This window comes from Chiloscyllium plagiosum, unplaced genomic scaffold, assembly GCF_037043375.1.
Source record: "Chiloscyllium plagiosum isolate Xiang-an unplaced genomic scaffold, Cpla_swu_hap1 HiC_scaffold_16, whole genome shotgun sequence".
In the NCBI taxonomy this organism is placed as follows: domain Eukaryota; kingdom Metazoa; phylum Chordata; class Chondrichthyes; order Orectolobiformes; family Hemiscylliidae; genus Chiloscyllium; species Chiloscyllium plagiosum.
The window spans coordinates 18,056,793-18,068,978 of NW_028270154.1; the positions used below are offsets into that span (position 1 = coordinate 18,056,793).

General features: G+C 37.9%; 1 protein-coding gene across 2 annotated transcripts in view; it reads right to left on the minus strand.

Moving 5' to 3' along the window:
* Positions 1–8,531: 8,531 nt before the first annotated feature.
* Positions 8,532–12,186, minus strand: part of kif3a (kinesin family member 3A) — a 65,351-nt gene continuing 61,696 nt past the window's right edge. For both annotated transcript variants that reach the window (XM_087995188.1, XM_043703205.2), the window contains exon 17: positions 8,532–12,069. In XM_087995188.1, the coding sequence (XP_087851314.1) occupies positions 12,021–12,069 (49 nt within the window). In that variant the 3' untranslated portion in view covers positions 8,532–12,020. The remainder of the gene's footprint in view (positions 12,070–12,186) is intronic.

A 12,186-nucleotide genomic window follows, 5' to 3' on the forward strand; every position in this document is an offset into this window, starting at 1 on the left:
CATACATCATCCTCTGCTTGAAAAGGTTGCCCCTTAAGTCCCTTATATATCTTACTCCTCCCAACCTAAACCTATGCCCTCTAGTTCTGGAGTCTCCCATCCCAAGCAAAAGACTTTGTCTATTTATCCTATTCATGCCCCCCCCCACCATGATTTTATAAACCTCTATGAGGTCCCCCCTCAGCCTTCGATGCTCCAGGGAAAACACCCCCAGCCTATTCAGCTTCTCCCTATAGCTCAAATCTTCCAACCCTGGCAATATCCCCATAAGTCTTTTTTGAACCCTTTCAAGGTTCACAACATCCTTCCAATAGGAAGAAGACCAGAATTGCATGCAATATGCCAACAGTGGCCTAACCAATGTCCTGTGCAGCAGCAACATGACCTCCCAACTCTAATACTCTGACCAATAAAGGAAATACACCAAATGCCTTCTTCACTATCCTATCTACCTGTGACTCTACTTTCAAGGAGCTATGAACCTGCACTCCAAAGTCTCTTTGTTCAGCAACACTCCCAAAGACCTTACCATTAAGTGTATAAGTCCTGCTAAGATTTGCTTTCTCAAAATGCAGCACCTCACATTTATCTAAATTAAACTCCACCTGCCACTCCTCAGTCCATTGGCCCATCTGATCAAGATCCTATTGTAATCTGAGGTAACCTTCTTCGCTGTCCACTACCCACTTTGGTGTCATCTGCAAACTTATTAACTATACCTCCTAGGTTGAGCCCTGGGAAAAAGGGAGTGACTTATTAAGAATGGCTAAACAGGTTAGGCTTTGTATTCATTGGAATTTAGAAGAATGTTAGGTGATTTATTGAAATGTACAATGTTCTGAAGGGATTTGACAGATTAGATGTTTCCATTTGTTGGGGTTTACTGAACTAGGGGACATATTACAGAATAAGGGTTCACTCATTTAAAATGGAGATGCGAAGTGTTGGAAACTCCAAAAAATGGAGCAGTGTTGGTAAAGGACCATACACTTTCTTATGACCATGTACACCATGAGCTACTACCCATGGTTGTACGTATCTTCAATCTAGTTTACCAGAGTGATATTTGTTCAGACCAAAGAATTATCTAAAACAAATGACAAGATAGATTAACAGTGAAGAGCAACCAATTGCTGCAGCCCCCAGTCCAGGGGAAAGATTGACTGAAATGCAGTCTCGTTAGTGATGTCATTATTGTATTCAATACAGGCAATTCAGTAGAAATTAAATTGATTAAATTCTCTCTCTACACATCCTGTAAGAACTGTTGAATATTTTCAGCAGTTGCTGTTTTGGTTACACATTGTGAAAGCTTACTTGCACAAAAGCTCTCTTTAGACAGTGAAAATTCTGTTGCCTACAAGGGTGACTAAAAAGGGCAGTGGCCAATACACTATTTCTGCATTGTATTGAAATTCCTTCTGCAGTCTTGCACTGAATAGAATTGACTCTGGGTTCATTTTCACTTCCCTTCAGGTTAAAGATGTGATATTCTGACAGGTCTGCTGCCACAATTTGTCTCTTTACAAATCATTTGAGGCAGTCAATGGGCCAAGCAGCCTTTTTTGACTGCTCCTGTACTGGAATTCCATGAAAAGATGCTGAAAAAAATTCATGAGACATGCAGTGAAAATAATTGACAGTCAGGAAGCTGGAAGTGGCAGAGAACATTGTGGAATTGAGAATTAACGTTTTACAGTGTAAACTGAGTGACGTCAGTAGTGATGTAATAGATAACCTGATAATGGAGAGCCCCTGAAGAGCCATGTAATTGTGTAGATAAGATGATGGTAAGATGTAGGAGCAGAAGTAGGTCATTTGGTTCAGTCTTCTCCACCATTCAAGATTATTATTGCTGATCTGATCCCTCAATTCCTTTACTGACTAAATACGGTCTATCTCAGCCTTGAGCATATAGAATGATTCAACCTCTGCACCTAATGTGGGAAAGAGTTACAAAGATTCACTATTCTCTGAGAGATTCTCTTCATCACTGTCCTTTTCTGCATAAAATCCATCAATATCTGGTCTCAACCTCAGGAACCTGCCTCCAGTCCCAGTGTACAGTTCTGTCGACAAGGGACCCAAAACTGCTCACTGTATTCTAGATGTGATGTGTCTTGCAGTTATAACAAAACCTTTATACTCCATTCCCTTTGAAATTGAAGCCAACATTTCACTTATATTCAATATTACCTGCTGAATTTATATACTTGTGTTTTGTGATGTATGCACAAGGATCCCTAAGTCACTCCGTGTTCGAGCTTTCTGCAGACTTTCTCCAGCTAAGGACATCCGGTTCACTTAGCCTTCCCGCCAAATGCACAACTTCATTCTTTTCCATCTGCTGAGTTCTGCCCACATGCTCACCTTGTCTGTTTCACTCTGTAAACTGCATTACCCTCACAACTTGCCTTCCTTCCAATTTTTGTCATCCACAAACATGGGGTGGGAGAGTCTGAGACTGGAGGACGTGGGTTTGGGGCAGGAGAGGAGGAATTTAAGTGGGACCTGGACAGCTGCTTTCTCACACAGAGGGTAGTGCATCTGTGGGACAAGCTGTCAGAAAGGGTGAGGGTGGTTGCAATTGCAGTATGTATTGGATTGTATGAATGGGAGGGATGTGGAGGGTTGTGAGTCAGGTACTGGCAGGTGGGACTAAATTTATTTGGGATATCTAGCAATAAATATCCACGTGCACGGGTTGGACCGGACTGGGTCTGTTTGCGTGCTGTGTGAGATTCTATGATCAGTATGGATAAATTGGACAGAGGGTCTGTTTCCATGCTGTATGACTCGATGACTATACGGCTGGCATAGACAAGTTGGGCTGAAGACCCTGTATCTGTGCTATATGACTATTATTCTACAGCGATAATATATCCATTTCGATCATCCAAGATATTAATACATACTTTAAATAATTGAAACTTCAGCACTAAGCCCTGTGGCACCCTACTAATTACAAGTTGCCATCCTGAAAATGCCCCCTAATCCTAACTCTATTTTCTATTAGTTTATCCATGTTAATATACTGCCCAAATACCATGGGCTCTTATCGTAATAAGTGGCCTTACATATGGAACTTTACTGAATGCCTTTTTAGAAATCCTGGTTCCTTTTTATCTATCCTGCTTGTTTCCTACTCAAAGAATTTTGGATAATTTTCCCATCCATGAAATAATGCTGACTCTGAATGATCATATCTCATGCAAAGCACAAGGCACCCCTTTATAAACAACAAAGCACATCTCCTCCATAACTAAAATGCTAGAAGTTGGGAATCCCTAAGTCTGCCCTCAAAGTCAGCATTTATCCTTACAGGTGCAGGATTGAGGCCAGGTATTTCGCGATCAACTGCCTCTACTGACAAAGAGGTTTTGAAGTCACTGATATCTGGAAGCCAGAATGTGGAGATTAGACCAGCTAAGAGCATTTCTGTTCTCAGTACCTTTCTTTTGGATAGCCAATGCACCCATTTGGAGAGTTGAGGGGCCTCTACAATACGGAGTCAGTATACCTCGGGGCTGGGATCAGGTATCCTTTGATGTGAAGGTCAGGAGTCAGGGGCCATTTGGCACTGTTTGCCACAGAAAACATTACGAATAAAAAATTCTTAATTCCTTTGAAATTATCTAACTTGTAAAGACCTTTCACAAAGATTTTATGTGTCAAAATAGGCATTTGTAAATGAGAAATATTTATGTGGAAAAACTATAGTTTTTCACCAATATAGTTTATTTGTGGATACTCAAACATAGGTGAAAGAGATAAGGGTGATAGGTGAAAGTCGGCACTAAGTTGGCACAGGGACATGAAATGGAGGGAAATAAATTGCAGGAGTTCACATGAATGACCTCTGCAGTTGCCCCTAATTCAGCACCTCATTTCAGGTTCATCAAGCTGAAATGTTGACCCTAACTTTCATTCTCAACAGCCTGACCTCCTGTGTATTTCCACCACTGATATTATCTTGTTTCTGGATTTTCTGCACCAGCAATATTTTGCATTTCATTTCACTCTTGGAGATCTGGATTTTCTTAACTTGTCTTAATTCATCCATTTCAGGGAGATACTCTTAACAGTTTGTTGACTGTGGCCCGGTTAGAGGCCCATCTATTATGAGTCAATGAAAATGTACTGTTTCTACTCATTTGAAATACAGGAAAAACCCTAGAAACCTTCTGTAGGGGTAGATGGGAATCACAAAAATGATTCATTTTACCATTTCAATCAGATATGGAGGTTTTGACAGAGGCCATCACCTGTACATAAAGGATTCACAGGAAACATCTTAACCTATCTTAGGGCTCTTGGTAACCACTAAGATAGTCATTTCAAGTAACCATCTCAAACCAAAACAATTTATCAGATTTCCCAATATCCTTTATGAACCAGCAAACATGCAAGCATTCTGATGATTCTCACAATGGAAAATGAGTTGTGGTATATTCAAATTGCATCATCTAGAAGATGTATCACGTTGCATAATTTATATTTGCAGTTGGTATGGCACCATGACAAAATATTTTTAAATGTTAAAGAAAACTCTCATAACTCATTCCATATTGTGGTCATACCTCATTCTTAAAAATCTCGTGTATCCCACGCAAACATCTTTTGAAAATATTCTTAAAATTATAAGACATAAAAGTAGAAGCAGGCCATTCCGTCCATCAAGTCTGTTCTCGTGGTCAATTGGTTGATCTAATAATCCTCAAGGAGAAAGTGAGGAGTGCAGATGTTAGAGATCAGAATCAAAATGTGTGGAGCTGGAAAAGCACAGTATCTCCAACTTATCACTGTCAGCCCCCCCACCTGCAATCGACCTATAGCCTTCCCAGCTACCTTTCCCCCCCCCCCCCCCCCCCACATTCCTGATGAAGGGCTTATGCCTGAAACATTGACTTTCCTACTCCACGGATGCTAATAAGCCCGAACTCAATTTTACTGCTTTTTGTTTATAACCCTTGATTGCTTTCCTGATTATCTCAGCCTCAAATATACTTAATAAACCAGTGTCAACAGCCTACTGGTGATAAAGAATTCCACAGATTCACTACCCTCTTAGAGAAATTCCTCAATTCTGTCCGAACTGGGTGACCCCCTTCTCTGCTCCTAGAGTCTCCCACAACAAGAAACCACGCCAGCGTGTACCCTGTAAAATGGGGCAAGAAAATTTGGGAGGAAACCAGGACTTTTTCCTGACACTACCCACAATCCCATTCTACCCCTGTGAAGCCTGGGAAAGGAAGACAGCCTTCCTACTCAGAGGTCAACTGAGGCAAGTTTGAAGCCACTGAAGGGCCCATAAGAGCTTCATCCCATTGTCAAAAGTATTTAACAAGCAGCAGTCAGGGTCCAGGTACACCAGAGAAGTTAGAAGCAATAGTAAGCCATTCAACCTTTCGGGCTTGCTCCACCTTTCTCTCCATATCTCTTGATGCTTTTAAAATCCAATATTCTTGAATATATTCAGAGACTGGCCGCCCGTTGTAGAGAATTCTACATGTTCACTACCCAATGAAAGAAAATTCCTCTTCTCAGCCCTAAACGGTTGCCCCCCGAGATGGTGTTCCCTGTTTCTAGACTCCCCAACCAGGTGAAAACATCCTCTCTGCATCCAGTCCTATCAGAATTGTATACATTTTAATCCACCAAAATTTATCAAGAGATTTACCACTATCCTGCAAAAGGATGAGATTGTATGAATTGGCGCGTTACATCTTGGATTTTTCTTCCTAATATTTTTCTCATGTTTACAGCTAGATCAGTCTCCACAAAGTTTTTTTTTCTTGAAACCAAACCACTTTCCATTGTGAGTTAGTCAGAGTGCAACAGTTGATCTCAGATGACAATGGCTCACCACATGGAATGACTACCCTAGCCAACATATCACATAGCTGCTTTCGGACACTTGTCCAGATTTGTTCAGTAATAAAACAGAACCAGAAAAAAAATTAGTCATATACCAGCATCACAAAAGTCAAATTTGCACTTTAAACAAACTGGGCTGACTGCATATTATTTTGATTGAATGAGAATACTGCAACACTCAAAATGATTTGAGAATTTGTACTGCTATGGAGAAGGGTGGTGTGAAGTGAAATTGGTTTGAACACTGCATCATGATTGGAAGGAATGAAAACTGGGATACAATCAAGTTACTGGCACAAATGGCTGAAAAGCTATAAATATGAAATGATCAGGTCAAGCTTTGATAAATTTTAAAGCTTTAAACTTATAACATGTTACTGTTGGACAAGTACCTCATTGACAGTACCAGGGGATTGAGCATATGCATCCGTATAGTCCCAACTACACGTAGGAATAACCTTTTCTTTTAAAAAACAGTGCAGAATGGAAATGCATACACTATTAAATGCAAGTATATGCATCTGCCTAATTGCTAGATAAAATAATTCACACCTTCACCGCAGAGAAAACATCAAGACATTGAAAGTGTTTTGAGGTCATTACAATGAATATAACTGTGGTTAAATATGTTTTACTGATTCACATCAGCGCTACATATCCTCACACTTTTATTCCATAAGGAACTGCCTTCTCACGTAACATTAAATGTTGTTAGGGAAATTCTTGAGATTGAAAAGTAGATTAGATTCCCTACAGTGTGGAAACAGGCCCTTTTCAATGCCTATGGGAGTAGAAAGCTGCAAAGAAGCAATGAAAGATTGAGTGAAGAAAATTGGATGAAAATAGGAATTCGAAATGGGGAAGTGTGAAGACATCCATTTTGAACAGTGAAAAGATGTATCAGAGTATCTTCCCATGGCAAAAGTTAAAACTGTAGATGAACAAAGATATTTGAAGCCTGTGTACAGAATCAGAAAACCAATGGACAGATAAAAAAGTAATCTTTAAGTTGAAACAGAATAATTGATGATCTTTCTTCTAATTCTTGTATTCTCCAGATTCTTGAAAGGCTGTTGAAAGATTTCAGGGGTAGGCTGGGAATAGCAATCAGGCAAATCGAATCAGACATGATTTTACTAAATGGTGCAGGGGGTTCCAGAAGCTAAATTGCCTACTTCTGTTCCTAATTCTTGTGTCTTGTCTTTAGATCTCAAAAGCTGAAATACAAATGGATAGATGTTACATAACAGCAGGACAAAACGTTAAATCCAATCTGGAGTATTGTGTTCAATAATGGGCATAGTAACGTAGCAATGATATGGTGTTCCTATTTCTAGGCAAGGGGGTCCAAGTTCAAGTTCCACCTGCCCTGGAGATATATCATAACATGTTAAACAAGTTGATTAAAATAACTATTAGCGAGTTTTGAAAAGATTTGTAGCTCAGGTTGAAGTTCTGGATGTAGGTTTACTCACTGAGCGCTTCACATGAGGCTCATTGATGACGTTACCTAGCATGGTGACAAAACGTCTGAAAACAAACCTTCCAGCTCAGTAAGCAAACTTACATCCTAAAATAAAAATACTGGCTCTGAGGGGGTGAGAGCAGTTTTATCACAATGACTATGCAGGTTAAAAAGGTTAAGTCACAAGACCAGGCCTGTATTCTCTGAAATATAGATTAAGATGTGATCTAAAAGTGATGAATAAATGACTGGATGGGGTGGAGAGAAGCAATTCTCTCGAGCAGGAAAAACCAAAGAAAGAGACCTAACATTAAAATCACAATTCGGTCATTTAGGATAGTCAGAATGTATCACTGTTGGGGCAATTATTGTAGAAACAGCTGCCTATAGTAACACAGTGAATGCTACAAACTACAGCTATGTATTGTTATATGAAAAAAGTATAGCCACATGTCACATAAAAAAAATGCTGATTTACATATGCAGGCATAATGGGATTAACTGCATTCCTGAGGATATTCAACCTAAGGTGGCTACAAGAGTCTGGACAGTGCTGTACAATGGACTAATCACTCAGCCACATCATATATTGAAACAGATTTTCCATGCCATGTTTATTTAGTCATTTCACCTCTTCATCACTTTATACTAGGAGTTGTGCAGATCTAGAATTTTCCCTCCAAAATGTATTGATGATCATGGAGAAATGTTCCTCTCAAAGGATTGTGTCTTTGGAACTCTCTCCTACAGAACATAGAATCAAGACCATTGAATTTTGAGGCAGAACATTGTGAATGCCAGCTCAACTCAAGAAACTGAAAACACAACAGTACACTGACCAAGGGAGTGCTAAAGTATCAGAAAGTCTGTCTTTCAGATGAGACAACATAGGTAGACAAGAGGAGGTCAAAAGCACTATTTTAAAGAAAAAGGGAGATATTACCATAATCCTGGTCAATGTTAAAACATATTTTGGTCTCTAAATATTGCTGTTTGAGGAGAGTTTCCTACAATCCAAAAGTGACCACACTTTAAAAGGACATAATAGGCCAAGTGATGTTCTGCTAGTCTGTTTTGACAACTAATTGACTCTAACTTTATATAATGGTATCACCAATCATAGGACTTTCAATTCATATAGCGAAGCAGTAATTTAGATTGCTGAGGTTACCCATGATCAAGCATACAATTGTATAGATATTTCTTTATTTATGAACATTAACATGCTGCATATATACATACTCATGGTCTCATATGTACATCTCAATGATTAATTTATACATAATAGATTACAAAGAATAATCAAATAAAAAAGACATTTGTAAAGTGTTTATTTCAACTGCTCTGAACATAGTATATAGAATGTAAGTTCAGGTCAAGTGAAATAAAACTAACAATTTGGGACTCTTATTAATCACACTATACAACCCAGCATTAAAATAGGATTTCAGAACATGTGCAGCTTTCTAGTAGTTATTTTAAACATTTTACAATAAACTTTACAACAGAAAGACATAGGATGCTTACAACATTAAAACACAATAATAAAATTCTTGATTTGTGCACTTGACGTGTAATATCATTGCATTCAAGATTCTCTATTAAATTCAAAAATGGAGAGGGTATGTAAGTGTTCTTATTAGTAGTCCAGGGTCAGTTGTTTAATCAGGTAGATACAAAAAAAATTGACACATTTTGCAGATGAAAGAAAAGATTATTTTCACATGTTTAAGTAGCTTCCATTTGCAGCATATAATTTTCCCTGAATCAATGTTGAGAAAATACAATACTACATGTCTCTGTTAAAGCTCATAATAAAGAACACAATACAGACATTCATAAACGAATCAGAGGAAATATTGGATAGTCAAATTTGTCAGTCTGACATTGCATGACAATCTCAAAACAACTGTTTGACATAGCTATACCTCTTTATTTCACATTTCTACAAACCATCAAATTAGCAGTACTCACAACTGAGGTCTGAATTTCACAAACTATAATGCATTCTCTATTGGAACTTGCAAAAAGGCTTTTTGTAACAAAATATTTGTACTAACAGCTTAACCACAGTATTTGATAGTTACAAATGAAAAGAATAATGTGGACATAGTTCCTTTACTAGTAAGCAGATTCTTGCTGCCATTACCTACCAGTCATTTACAGTTGTCCCTGGGTTTGGCAATATAGATCTTAAATTCATATTACAAAGGAAGTAGCTAAGTTATTGGCTATTTTTTCTGAATGCTGGGTTGTTCCATCAGCTTTTTACAACAAACACTGTGAGCTACATGGTCCCTGTGCTATTTAATATGTAGGAAAGAGAAATAAGAGCAATCTGGCATGGTTACAAATCATGCAGAAATCGATCAATTGAAAATATGGTCAACTTAATGTTTTAAAAGGAATTAAAAGCAGTCCATTAAAATGCTCATCATAAAACAGCTTAAACCATCAATAGTACATTATGATATCAATGGATTAAAGTTAGCAGCTCTCATGATTACAGTTCCTACAATACATAAATAGATTTTCACAATGCATTTGTAAAGTAATATTCACTGAAAACTAAACGCATTGCAATTTTGACCTTGAAACCAGTGCTCTCCCAGTATTATGAAATCTGTGATTCCATAACCCTTAACTTTCCAACTGAGTCAGAGATAATATGATCAAATTTACTTCTGAGGTCAATATGTGTAAAAGAACCAACAATGGTTCATAGCTCTATGTCAAAAAATGGAACGAAGGAACATGGATCAGCTGTTGTGTGCATATACGACTTTTTGTTTATCACATTTATAGCAGCAAGTACCACCTGAGTTCTCAGAGTGGGTGATGAACACTAGGCTAAAGTTTGTCTGTTTGTTACTATTTAAAAAGCAGGGCACCCAAATAACAGTTAAGAATACAGTATAGTGTCAGTAGTAACAGAAGCACAAGTCTTGCGATACTTATCAAACATTTTTTTGTTTGTACAGTTTACTATTTTTTCATGGTTATCTTCTATTCCTTCCATATTGCTGCAGAGTAAAAGTTCCAACCAGAATCTGTCACGGTTCTAAGCAAACAATGCTTTCCTTTTAACAAGTCCAACCAAGAAATGCATAAGTGAAATATCTGATCAACTCTTCCTATTAAGGCTAATGACAGCAAATTCTGCAATCATGTGTTTCTAATGTTAGCATGGATTGGAGAACTATAGGTCTATCTACATGTGTGCATGTCAGGCTCCTTGCTGCAAAGTGTCTGCTTACTGTTTTGATAATTTGTGTTACTGACTTTTAGGGAATCAATTACCAGTACAAAGGGCTGCTTCTCAACACTTCTTTACACATACGGCAAATTTCTCAAACTTTCAATTAACTACATTTATGCAAATAGGCTACTCAGTCCATTATGTCTATGCCAGCTCCGTAACAGGGATGGCCTCCTAGTTTTGCAGTTCTGCCCTTTCTCCTACCAGTATGTTGCCGGGAATGGAGGGTTTTAGTTTTAGAAATAGGTTGAATACACTGGGACCTTTTTCACTGGTGTATAAAAGGTTGAAGGTGACCTTATAGAGGTTTATAAAATCATGAGGGGCACAGATAAGGTGAATAACAAAGGTCTTTTCCCGAAGTTCAAAACTAGGGAACATATTTTTAAGATGAGTGGAGAAAGATTTAAAAAGGACATGGGAACAACTTTTTTTTTTTACACAGAGAATGATCAGTGTGTGGAATGAACTGCCAGAAGTGGAGGATATAGATTCAGTTACAACATTTAAAAGACATTTGGATAAGTACATGAATAGGAAAGGTATGGAGGGATACGGGCCAAACACAGGCAGGTGGGACTAGTTTAGTTTGGGAACATGGTCAGTTTGGACTAGTTGGACGGAAGTGTCAGTTTCCACGCTGTATAACTCAATGATTAATGTGCCCTATGGTTAAATAACGTATTCTGAAATGACAGATGCAACATATCATCCTAATCAAAGAAACCTTATCCAACAGTAAGACTCAAAATTATCTAACTTTATAGCAGTCATGGAATGCATTTTGAGTACTGCAATCCCTTGCCATCACAGTTATACAAAGTGCACATAAACCTCTGGTTAACAGAAGTCAAGGTAAACAAAGAACTAGTGTAGAAGTCAACTTTGTACTTTTAAAGCAGAATGAAGGTAAGAGGGAATATTTTCAGTTCAGTAAAATAATTTATGGACCAGAAGTTTGAAGCTCTTATTTTAAAAAAAACATTCTTTGAGCTTGAAGCAATATTTGAAAATGTTAAATTAGGGTTTGTATTTCCTTCACAGACAGCAAATTCCTACTAATAGCTTAGCTGCTAGTAGTATATTCTCTACCCACCACCAAAACCAACCAAAATATAAGCCAAGGCCAACATCAAGAAGAATAAAATAACAACTAAATACTGGGATCCCAAGCATTTAGTTGTAAACATTCATGACCAGCATTCTGACAGCAATTCGAACATTGCCGAATAAAAGTTACAAACTCACTGGCATTTCATTTAGATATTAGCATTAAATTCCATTCTTCTTACAGGTCAATGTGTATGGTTCAAAAAAGCGACAACTTGCTGTTCTTGTCACATCTATCAATTTTCATCATCCTGGAAACCTTATCCATCTAAAATCTGGTCCATGCATCTAGCCAGTCTCATCTATTGATCACTGAAGAAGGGTTTCAATTCCAGCTTCAGATTTTGTAGATCGTTTCCTAATTATGGAAAAAGGAAATAGATCATAATGGCCTTTGGATGAATTATTCAGTTTAATCCTTTCCAAAATGAACACTAAAATGCTAACAAAAATGATGCCCACAACACTTTTTCTC